Source organism: Myxocyprinus asiaticus, chromosome 15 (assembly GCF_019703515.2).
Source record: "Myxocyprinus asiaticus isolate MX2 ecotype Aquarium Trade chromosome 15, UBuf_Myxa_2, whole genome shotgun sequence".
Taxonomy (NCBI): domain Eukaryota; kingdom Metazoa; phylum Chordata; class Actinopteri; order Cypriniformes; family Catostomidae; genus Myxocyprinus; species Myxocyprinus asiaticus.
The window spans coordinates 1,030,517-1,042,500 of record NC_059358.1 but is presented as its reverse complement, the minus strand read 5'-3'; the positions used below and the strand labels follow the sequence as shown (position 1 = coordinate 1,042,500).

General features: G+C 40.6%; 1 protein-coding gene across 1 annotated transcript; it reads left to right on the top strand.

Annotated features, from left to right (window-relative positions):
* Positions 1–121: 121 nt before the first annotated feature.
* On the top strand, positions 122–11,946 carry LOC127453192 (polyadenylate-binding protein 1A-like). Its single transcript, XM_051719425.1, has 12 exons — positions 122–310; positions 399–514; positions 3,011–3,150; positions 3,764–3,858; positions 4,916–5,053; positions 5,129–5,224; positions 5,958–6,230; positions 6,349–6,439; positions 8,900–8,989; positions 9,102–9,217; positions 9,438–10,986; positions 11,799–11,946. The coding sequence occupies exons 1-11, from the start codon at positions 137–139 to the stop codon at positions 9,567–9,569; spliced, it is 1,461 nt and encodes a 486-aa protein (XP_051575385.1). The 5' UTR covers positions 122–136; the 3' UTR covers positions 9,570–10,986; positions 11,799–11,946.
* Positions 11,947–11,984: the final 38 nt, after the last annotated feature.

Sequence of the window (11,984 nt, the reverse complement as noted above, 5' to 3'; positions counted from 1 at the left end):
TTTGTGCACTGGAAGCTTCTGTCACCAAGACAAATTATATGTATGTGTAAGCATACTCGGCAAAAAATCTCATTCTGATCCTGATTCAAATGTACATCATATTTGTTGTACTTCAGCTGAGCGTGCCTTAGATACGATGAACTTTGACCTGATCAATGGCAAGCCGATGCGTGTGATGTGGTGTCAGAGAGACCCTTCGCTGAGGAAGAGTGGGGTGGGAAACATCTTTATCAAGAACCTGGAGAAATCTATCAACAGTGAGGGGCTCCTCGATATCTTCTCATCCTTCGGAAACATCTTATCCTGCAAAGTAAGTGATGTGCTTTTGGCTGCAGTTCTGCTGTTTTATTAAATGTCCTTATTAAGTGCAGGATATAAAGACATTTCTTCTTCTACAGGTGTCTTGCGATGAAAATGGATCTAAAGGTTTTGGATTTGTGCACTTCGAGACCCATGAAGCTGCTGAAAAAGCTATCAACAGATTAAACGGCATGTTGATCAATGAGCAGATAGTGTAAGTTGTGATTAACTTGATTCCCTGATGTTGTATTGATATTTAGTGTAACATCAAAACTAAATTCCATTGTTATTTCGAGCTTAAACTTCAGGAGTCATGTGATGCTATGCGAAGTTTGGTCGCTTGAAGGCGAGCTCTGCTTATACTTTGCTACAATTATCCTTTTAAGCAATATTAACCGGTGAGAACTGTAATAGTTTTGTTTGCTAACTGTGCTGGGAGGGCAGGATGTCAAATATTAGAAATCGCTGGCCTGTGGGGACATTAAAAACCACTTACACGGGGGCCTGGGTAGCTCAGCGAGTAAAGACACTGACTATCACACCTGGAGTCGTGAGTTAGAATCCAGGGCGTGCTGAGTGACTCCAGCCAGGTCTCCTAAGCAACCAAATTGGCCCGGTTGCTAGGGAGGGTAGAGTCACATGGGGTAACCTTCTTGTGGTTGCGATTAGTGGTTCTCGCTCTCAGTGGGGCACGTGGTGAGTTGTGCGTGGATCACGGAGAGTAAAATGAGCCTCCACATGCTGTGAGTCTCCGCGGTGTCATGCACAACGTGTCACATGATAAGATGCATGGACTGACGGTCTCAGATGCGGAGGCAACTGAGATTCGTCCTCCGCAACCCGGATTGAGGTGAGTCACTACGCCACCACAAGGACTTAGAGCGCACAGATGACAGTGTGAATCTGTGAACATGCTTGAACAAAGTTAACTGCTTAACTGTTACGCAAGTTCCGTTTCATAACTCGCATTGTGAATACGCTATTAACGTAGCAGTGCGCTGTGCGCTATTCACTGACGTGCAACGTCTGTGGATGTAGAACTGTCCTAATAATTCTACAATGTGAAGAATTTACAACAGCGAGAAATAAAGGCAAGTTGTGCTGGGAGGACCACAACATTATGGTTTTTCTGGACTTTGCTAGAGCGACACAAGCAAAGCGGGACGGTTTCAAAGAGTCTAAGAAATTGCCACAGAAGGTGGGCTTCGCACTGCTTTTTCCTGCTAAGCTGAGAATTGACGCCAAGTGTGGTCACAGGACTTTTACATGCCGATAACAAGCTATGGCCTTCATTAAATCAAGTGTGTGAGAGGGTCATTTTGCCTGCACTCGATCAACAATGCAGACTTTAAAAATACATGTATCTTTTAAAATAAAAAATTATAACATTTTGGGCCTTTATCACATTTCAAGCCTTTATTCAGAAAAGTACTGCATTCAGCACCTTTACTATATTAAAGGACCAAAGAGGACAATTATATTTGTGACCTCAACACCCGTGACCCCCAAAATGGTTTTGTGCCCCCCCCCCCCCCCCAATGTTCAAGACATGGTTACGGTCTTGCTTAAATGTTTCCTCAAGCATATGGCTGAACCCCAAATTGTGTATTAACAAGTCCCCCTTTTTCTGGAAAGAATGGTTGGAGAGGGGTGTTGCCTTTGTGAAAATGGAGCTTTGAGATCATTAGAAAATATAACACAGCAATTTGGGATTTTTAGGTCTCAATTTTTCAGGTATTTACAGTTGCGCCATCTACTTTGTCCTATTTTTGGTGGTAGTACACAGCCTCCTAAAGCTGAAGACACCCTCTGTATGGTGCTCAAAGCCTTTGGAAAGGGGCATGAAGCATTAGTGTATTGTTCCTCGTTGATTCAGAGTCTTGATGACGGGGCCTTAACAGCTCTTAAGAGGTTATGGGAAAGTGATTTGAACTTGGTATTGGAGGAAGGGGAGTGGGAAAGATTTTTTAAAAATGTTAAACTATGTCTAGGGATGCAAGGGTACGCCTTAATCAGTTTAAGATTTTGCATCGTTTCTACTGGACTCCCTCTAGATTAGGCTTGGTCTAAAAGACACCGATCTGCTGCCGATATCAGAGGATGGAGACATGGCCCATGCTCTGTGGTTCTGCGCTAAGGTTCGAGAATTCTGGGTAAGAGTCCAGAATTTTATCTGTGAGGTTTTAGATACTCGGATTTCATTCTGCCCCAGACTATGTATATTCGGTGATGGGGCTGTTGTTAAACTAGGTGACAAATGTACTAAAAGTTGGGTCCAAACTAGTATAATGATTGGCAGACAGATTATTCTTGACAGACAGAGGATGGAAGTCAACTGGCGCTCCTTCATTTCAAGAATGGTTCACCGAATTGGGCAGGATGGTGGCATTTGAAAGGATGTTTGGCAGATTGGATGTGTTTGGTAAGAAATGGGACAGGTATTTGTCCTTTCTGGAAGGCTCTCTTAAACTTTCTAAGGATGTTTTTTTTTGCTGCTGTGCCTTTAAGACTTTATATTGACTGGCTGACCACTTCATACATGAAATGATGCAGACAGGATTTTTCGGAAGGATCTGCAGAAAATATGATTCCTTGTTATATGAGCCCTTTAAAACATTTGTTTGTGCATGTTAGACATAAACTGTAAGGATTATAGATAATAATGCTTCAGAATGTTTATCCCATAAGTCTCTTTTGATGCACATTCAAGGTTTGTCGGCCACTTTAAGTCTCGTAAAGAGCGTGAGGCAGAAATGCAGGCGAGAGCCAAACAGTTCACCAATATTTACATCAAGAACTTTGGATCAGATGTGAATGATGCAACGTTCAATGAGACATTTAGCAAATTTGGTGAGTATTTATTTCGAGGACAATGTAGAAATTATATTAAAGGAATATTCCATGTTCAATACAGGTGAAGCTCAATCGACAGCATTTGTGGCATAAAGTAGATTACCAATGGAAGTCAATGGGGTCAATAATCTGTAAACATTAAAATACTCACTGTTTCAAAAGTATAGACACAAGACATAAACAATATGTGTGTTAACATGATTTTACTGTCATAAAATCACTTACTAAACACATCTGTGGAAAGTTATAGACAATTTAACAACTTTGTTGCCATGACGATATAATGCCGTAAACCATAAAATCCTAATATGACCATAAAAACAATAATTTAAACAACTTTACAGCTCAAATAATACATGAGTTTTAAGTGCTTTTATAAAATTATAATCTTCACATTTCTGACTTTTAAAACCTCCAAAAATTGACCCCATTGACTTCCATTGTAAGTGTCTCACTGGAACACACATTTAAAGAAAAGGAGGGAGTTGAAATACATTTTTGTGGTAATCAACATTATGACACAAATGCTGTCGATTGAACCCGGAATATTCCTTTAAATACTTTTTGTTGACTAAGTTCTTGTCTTTAAAAAATGTGTTTGTTATTTTAGGCCCAATCGTGAGCGTTCGAGTCATGACCGATGAGAGCGGAAACTCTAAGGGGTTCGGTTTTGTCAACTTCGAGAAAAACAGTGATGCCAAGAGGGTGCGTAAAATCACCAGAGTCGTATCAAATGTTATTTTTTTAAGGTGAAATTAATCATTTCTGCAGCACTACTGGCACCAAATGGACAAAATGACACTGGCTCAACCAATGATCCATTGAGAACTGATTGGATGGTGTAAGTGTCTCTAAATGACAGTAGCTTCAGAGGCTAAGCAAGTTAGATCATGTGTAGATCATGTATACATCATGTGTAGATTATTTGTAGCTCAATATGTGTTTGAAAGTTGCATCTCATTTTTGTAATTTTTATTTATTTATTTATTTTTTATTATTATCCCCTTTTCTCCCAATTTGGAATGCTCAATTCCCACTACTTAGTAGGTCCTCGTGGTGGCGCAGTTACTCGCCTCAATCCGGGTGGCGGAGGACGAGTCTCAGTTGCCTCCGCTTCTGAGGCCGTCAATCCGCGCATCTTATCACGTGACTCGTTGTGCATGACACCGCGGAGACTCACAGCATGTGGAGACTCATGCTACTCTCCACGATCCACACACAACTTACCACACGCCCTATTGAGAGCGAGAACCACTAATCGCGACCACGAGGAGGTTACCCCATGTGACTCTACCCTCCCTAGCAACCGGGCCAATTTGGTTGCTTAGGAGACCTGGCTGGAATCACTCAGCACGCCCTGGATTCGAACTCCCGACTCTTAAGTGTGGTAGTCAGTGTCAATACTCGCTGAGATACCCAGGACCCCTGAAAGTTGCATCTCATGATATTTCAGTGTGAAAATAATTAATCCTGTTCTAGATTTGTCCTGATTTGTTGCATTATCTCTTTAATTTATGAAAATTAAAACATCGAAATATATATAATTTATTATTTTCTGATTGTCTTGAAAGTATTTAAAAAAAATGTACACTTTCTGGGTATTTTGTACATCCATTTTTAATAGATATAAGTGCCATGTCTCTAAAGACCAGAATGTGTAAGAGTGTTTGAGAAAATTGCCATGCATTTAAGGGTTAAGAATGTAAATGAAACCATTTTAATTTCATGTTGACTTTATATACATAATATGCCCCCTCCACAGGCAGTGGATGAGATGAACGGGGCGGAGCTGAACGGCAGGCAGCTCTATGTGAGTCGTGCTCAGAAGAAACGAGAGCGTCATGCAGAACTGAAGCGCAGATATGAGAAGACAAAGCAGGAGCGCATCACAAACTATCAGGTCACACAGACAGACAGACAGACAGTGATTAATTGGTGCATTACGATGTTTAATGTATTTTGATTGTCTTTACAGGGAGTGAATCTGTACATCAAAAATCTGAGTGACAGCGTGGACAATGAACTTCTCCTCAAAGAGTTCTCACCGTACGGCAACATCACCAGTGTGAAGGTACAAATGAATCGTATTTTTCTCAAAAAAAATACAATCTGCGTTTTTGTTCTTAACGGGATAGTTCACCCAAAAAAATGTAATTTGTTGAATTAAAAAATGTACTCACCCAAACCATTGTGATCACTATGAACTGTTGTTGTTTGGAAAAGTACGGAGGCCCTTGGAGGACCTTTTTGTTCCTGAAATAGTTTTGCATTCCTTTACAATAAGTTTTGTGGTCCTTCTGAAGAGTTTTACCATGGTTTTACTACAGTAACCGTTTTTACACCTTAACATTTGTTTAATAATTGTAGTAGTTAAAGAGGAAAACCAAAACAATGATAATAAAACTATAGCTAATGGAGTAAAGCTATGGTTAATTTTTCATAAGCAATGGATAGAACTATTGTGTGAGAATGCAGAACTTATTGGGAGGGAACACAAACTATTTTGAAGGAACGCAAAACTACTTCAGAAAATAAATTCCTTTTAGAAAATAAATGTCCTCTATGGGGCTCCGTAGAAAAGAGCTATGTGAAGATTCTTCAAAAATTCTCCTTTTGTGTTCCGTGAAAAAAAATGTAAAGATACGTGGCCTTGTTACAACATGAGGGTGAGTAAATAATGACAGAATGTTCCATTTTGGGCGAAATGTTCCTTTAATTGACAACTGTAACCAGACAAAGCCTAAAATATTGGCTGAAAATACAGAGGTCTGTTTTGAGAAATCCAGTAACCGTTTTGTGTTCAGGTGATGATGGATGGCGGCCGCAGTCGTGGTTTTGGATTCGTTTGTTTCTCGTCTCCTGAAGAGGCCACTAAAGCCATCACTGAAATGAACGGATGCATCATTGCATCCAAACCGATATACGTCTCGCTTGCTCAGCGGAGGAGTGAACGACAGGCTCACCTCATCCACCAATACATGATGAGAATGAGCTTTCATAACCAACATGTGATGATAAACCCGCTCATGGAGCCCTACCATTCAAACCCACCGTCTGGATACTGTATGGATCAGCAGGTCAGAACCTACAATGGATAAATGACATATGATGAGTTGTTACAATATAGCATGCTTAATTACATACTTTTTAAAAAACGAATTCAGATTTTTTTTTGAGCATAAATCTGTTTCACAGATTCAGAGTTTCGCTCCATACTACCCTTACGGCCCTATCGCCCATTCTCACTTCAGCACTCAATGGGACACACCGGCCATCGGCCCTCAGTGTGAGTACAGGAATTATTAGTAAAGGAATATTCCGGGTTTAGTACTCAAGTTGAGCTCAATTGACAGCATTTGTGTCATAATGTTGATTACCACAAAAATAAATTTCGTCTCGTTCCTCCTTTTCTTTAAAAAATCACAAATCTGTGTTCCAGTGAGACACTTACAATGGAAGTCAATGGGGGCAATTTTTAAAGGGTTTAAAGGCAGAAATGTGAAGATTATAATTTTATAAAAGCACTGACATTTATTATTCTGTTAGACCTCTGTAAAGTTGTTTAAATGGATGTTTTTGCAGCAGACTACTTTGAAGCTGTAGATTGTCACGCTACAAGCTTCTCATTACTTAAAGTAGCTAAAGTGAAGTCATGGTACTTGAAGTAGTAAAAAGTAGTTAGCAAAATATCACTTAAAATATATATATTTTAGCCTATTTTTAAGATTTATGTATTTTAATTTTAATATAATAAATTATAACAAAATGCCATCAAATTGAATTCATTTTTAACTAAATTAAATTAATAACAGTTTAAAAAAAAAAAAAAAGTTAAAAATTACTCAATTCTATGAAATTGAAATTTTTTGAGTGCAAGTTAAATGCAAAAAATAGCTTCATATATTATAATAAATAATAAAAGATTTTAAATAAACATAGAGCTAGCAATTAGGTTTTATGGTGATATTATACTAAATATTGTAACAAATAAAGGATGGGCAAGGAGGAGGCGGGAACCGGCTGAGCAGTAAACATAAAGTTTAATAAGAAACTCAACATATAAACAAACATAAACAAACACAGACACACATGTAACGCGGGCACGTGCGTCTCTCTCTCTCTCAAACTGGCGCCTCCGTCTGCCCTTTATCTCGCTCTCCCGCTGATCAGCTTATTCAGCGCTGGCCATGCATCATCACGGCCCGGCCACGCCCTCCTCCTCGTCACACTCCTCCCCCGCCTGATTCAGGCCGGGGCACCACTGGTCTGACCAACACCCCCCAATCTCTTCCGGCCATTCTGTCAGCCGGTGGTCCACCCCGCCTCCTGTGAACCTGGGGGAAAGATGAGGGGAGGCGTGGGGAGAGGGAAAGGGCGAGTGGAGACACACACAGAGAGAGAGAGAGAGAGAGAGAGAGAGAGAGAGAGAGAGAGAGAGAGAGTGAGAGGAACTTGCTCGCCGGCTCCTGGATGCGCTGTCGCCCGGTCCTCAACCACTCCCCCGCCCTCTGGCGGATGCCAGCTAGCTCCTCCCCAGTGGACGGCAGCGAGTCCTCCAGCCCCTGGCAGAGGGAACCGCTCCTCCCCTTCTTTAGCGGATGGCAGCTGTTCCTCTGGCACTTGGCGGCTGGCAGCGACCCCTCCGTCCCCAGGCAGGCAGCTGCGGATGGCAGCAGCGAGGACTCCGCGACAAGGCATCTCTCCTCCCTCCTGGGTTTCGGCACCACTGTAACAGATAAAGGACTGGCAATGAGGAGGCGGGAACCGGCTGAGCAGTAAAAATAAAGTTTAATAAGAATCTCAACATATAAACAAACAAACACAGACACACATGCAACGCAGCTGCGTGCGTCTCTCTCTCTCTCTCTCAAACTGGCGCCTCCGGCTCCCCTTTATCTCGCTCTCCCGCTGATCAGCTTATTCAGCGCTGACCGTGCATCATTAAGGCCTGGCCACGCCCTCCTCCTCGTCACAAATATAAACAAGGAAAATTAGAAAAAACACCATATTTTATATAATCGAAATAAAGTGATAAACAGCAGCAATTAAATAAAAATTTCGCTTAAAAATGGACAGCAAAGTCCCTTTAAGGTTGCACGCGACTCAGATGAATTAGTGAATCATTATGTGAACTAGTTCATTTACATGAAGTGTCTGAACGAACCGACTCACTAAAATGAATTGGAGTTCCCAAAGCTAAATATAAAAGTGAATCATTTATTCATAACTGTCCAAAGGAACCGATTCACTTAAATGATTCGGATTTCACAGAGATGAGAAAGAGAGGATGGTTTAGGTGTGTGTTTGTAATGAATTTAAAAAGAGTAAATCTTACAAATAAGCCAAAGTATTATTCTGAGTGAGTGCTACTTGTTGGAAAATGTTGCTTGTTACTGGAGAAGCTACACTATTGTAAAAATAACTGAGCTACTGTTACGCTAATAAAAAACGTAGTAAAATTTAAAGAGTCAATACTTTTACTCATCTACTCCCTAACACTGTGTCGGGTATGTACGGTACAGTATAACACAATTTAATAAGCAGATTAGCACACAGAATTACTGAACTTTATGAACACTTATTTGACAATATATTTAGACAGTATTTATAACTTAAATGTGTGTCTGTTTCTAACACAAAGCTATCGAATGACTTGAGAAGACTAAGATGTATTGAGGTCTTGTGATTGATTATCAGGGACATTAAACCTGGCTGGCTCTCACGTTATTTTCCGTCTCAACTACAGATATCCAAACCATGCCGATGGCGGTTCAGTCCACTGTGAGTGCTCGACAGACACCCCAGATGCCTTCTGTGATGCATTCTCAGAGCACAGGTGAGAGAAGAACCCGCCGTGATGAATCATCTACACAGACATATTCACATGATCGACAGAGTTTCTGATGGGTGTGTTTCTTTTGTCTTTTCTCCCTGGCCGGACAGTACAGGTGCAGTCATAACAGTGACTTCAGTGAACGGAGAAACACAGTATAAAGTCACACCTGATGTCCGCAACCGTCGCAAGTTCATGGACACTCCGCCGCAGCAATGGGACACAGTGCAGGTCACATGACACAGAATCCACTCAATCCCTTACACAGTTTAGCAAACTGTACTTTGTTATTATTGTTTACATTTGTTGAGACGGGCACAAACAATCCATTTTTTCTGACACAGTCCTAAAGATTGATTTTAAAAAACAGCTGTATTTATGTGCAGTGTGAATAAAGCCACACAGTGTTTAAAAATAAAGTGGTTCTTGTCTTATATGTGTTCTCCCTCAGCCTGATGTCAACATTCAAGAGCAGGAGTCTCTGACGTCATCCTCTCACGAACACCACAAGCAGATGCTGGGTGAGTTTATTCCTGTATTATTGTGGCTTGTTGCTCTTTTGAATCTTTTTATCTTTGTTTAATCCCCTTAAAAGGGCCATAATCGCAGCCTGATCTCATGAATAATACGTGACCATGGCAACATTTTTGCAAAATGAAATTACGTGCTTTATTGCCAATTTCGCTGCAGTTCCCCAGTGAAATGTCCAGCAGGGGGCGCCAAAAGTGAGTGAAATGGTGTCGGAATCAGACGAGGTTTTTACCATGAATTTTAGATGGAGGTTTTAATGAGTAAAACATAATTTCCTTACCTAAAACTTTAACCTAAACCTAACTGATAGTGTCCTAAAACAAAATGTGACACGAAAAGTACATTTTCTGAAGCAACCATGTCATTTCGTGCTGCTTCTATGACACTTTCGTCTCACGTGCTAGCTAGCATGTTTCGCTGGGCTCGAATTGTGATCTTCCAAGTTGAAAGTTCAGTGGCAGTTCTAGCTTGTAGGGCACTGTGTGCGAAACCCGCTTCAACACGCCCCCAAAGTTGTTAACCGGGGGGGGGGGGGGGGTGTTGTCTGTGTGGGTGCCTCGTGGTGTTGCCCATGCCAAAATCCGCTACTGCGAAATTCCAACACTCTATCAGGTGAGCTATCACAAAAACGAATCATGTTGGAATGCATGTGTCAGTGTAGGTGAGTCTGTAATACAAGTGTTAAAATGTGTCGTGTTTCAAATGGTGCATCAGAGTAAAAGTGTTTCGATATCATAACATTGCAGTGTGAGTAATAGTGCAAAAAAATTGTGTTTAAAAAGTCACAATGAGCGGTTGTACTGGTGATTTGTGTGAAAGTGAATTAAACGCACAGATGTTGTAGCGCCTCTAGTGTTCATTTCACAAGGAAACTGCACCGAAACCTAGAACACGGCACGTAAATGTCAGTTTGCAAAAATGTAGTCAAAGTAACGTTCATTCTGTGGGTTGCATAATTGATATGTCTTTTGGAATAGCATGCATTAAATTACCTGACATATATCAGTGAAAAAGATTTTAAGCAGAATGTCATAGGCATTGATAACCTCAGTCACTGTTCACTTTCATTGCATCTTTTTCCATACAGTGAAAGTGAATAGTGACTGAGACTAACAATCTGCCTGTCCTTTTGTGTGAGTTTAGCATAACATGATGGTGAATAAATGCCATTTTTGGGGTGAACTATCCCTTTAAATTTGCCCCAAATGAAGCCAGATTAATGAGTGCAGTAGTTCTTGTTAGAGTTTGTGTTAGTATTGTCATTACAAAGTTTATTTCTACATGCATCTCATGGTATAGCAGGAGTTATTTGAACTGGCCTTTCACTCCTGACTGCAGGTCACAGTCTGTTCCCGCTCATCCAGGAGATGGTGGGGCCGCAGGCGAGTAAAATCACTGGAATGCTGTTAGAGACAAATGATTCTGAGCTGCATCACCTGCTGCAGTCGCCTGAATCTCTACGCTTAAAGGTCGGTTCCATTCTAATGCCCTGTCATGAGTCAAGATTATAGATTTTCAATATTATTAAAGGGATGGGGACAGTTGACCCAAAAATGAAAATTCTCTCATCATTTACTCACCCTCATGTCATCCCAGATGTGTATGACTTACTTTCTTCTGCAGAACACAAATGAAGATTTTTAGAAGAATATTTCAGCTCTGTAGGTCCATACAACGCAAGTGAATGGTGACCAGAACTTTGAAGCTCAAAAAAGCACATAAAGGCAGCATAAAAGTAATCCATATGACTCCAGTGGTTTAATCCATGTCTTCAGAAGTGATATGATAGGTGTGGGTGAGAAACAAATCAATATTGAAGTCCTTTTTTTTTACTATAAATCTATACTTTAGACCAGCCCTTTTATGCGTGTTTTAGCGATTCACATTCTTCGCGCATATCACCACCTACTGGGCAGGGAGGAGGAAAAAAAAGGGAGGGATAAAGCAAAGCAAAAAATAAATCATATCTGCACAACAGACCAGTAGTTGGCGATATGCATGAAGAATGCAAATCGCTAAAAAACAGAAGAACTCTCGTAAACGTGCATGTTTTAAAGTAGATTTATAGTAAAAAAGGACTTAAATATTTATCTGTGTCTCCCACACCTATCATATCGCTTCTGAAGACATGGATTAAACCACCGGAGATTACTTTTATGCTGCCTTTATGTGCTTCAAAGTTCTGGTCAACATTCTCTTGCATTGTATGGACCAACAGAGCTGAAATATTCTTCTAAAAATCTTCATTTGTGTTCATAATGTTGTGTGTGTGTGTGTTCAGGTGAATGAAGCAGTGGCTGTTCTTCAAGCTCATCAGATGGAGGATGCACAGAAATCTTTGACCAGCCCTGGGCTCCATACAGTCTGAGACAATCTCACAGATGCCATGTTCAGACACAAACCTCACACTGTTTATTTATTAAGTTTACACATTAATATATGTAATGTCTTTTTATTGTAATAAAAA

What these genes read in the sequence shown, in the direction of transcription:
- LOC127453192 (XM_051719425.1), top strand. Translation starts at nt 137, where the DNA reads ATGAACTTTGACCTGATCAATGGCAAGCCGATGCGTGTGATGTGGTGT. An exon ending in AGCGCATCACAAACTATCAG is followed by an intron (nt 5,054 to 5,128) that starts GTCACACAGACA and finishes TTGTCTTTACAG; the next exon opens with GGAGTGAATCTGTACATCAA. An exon ending in GCAACATCACCAGTGTGAAG is followed by an intron (nt 5,225 to 5,957) that starts GTACAAATGAAT and finishes TTTTGTGTTCAG; the next exon opens with GTGATGATGGATGGCGGCCG.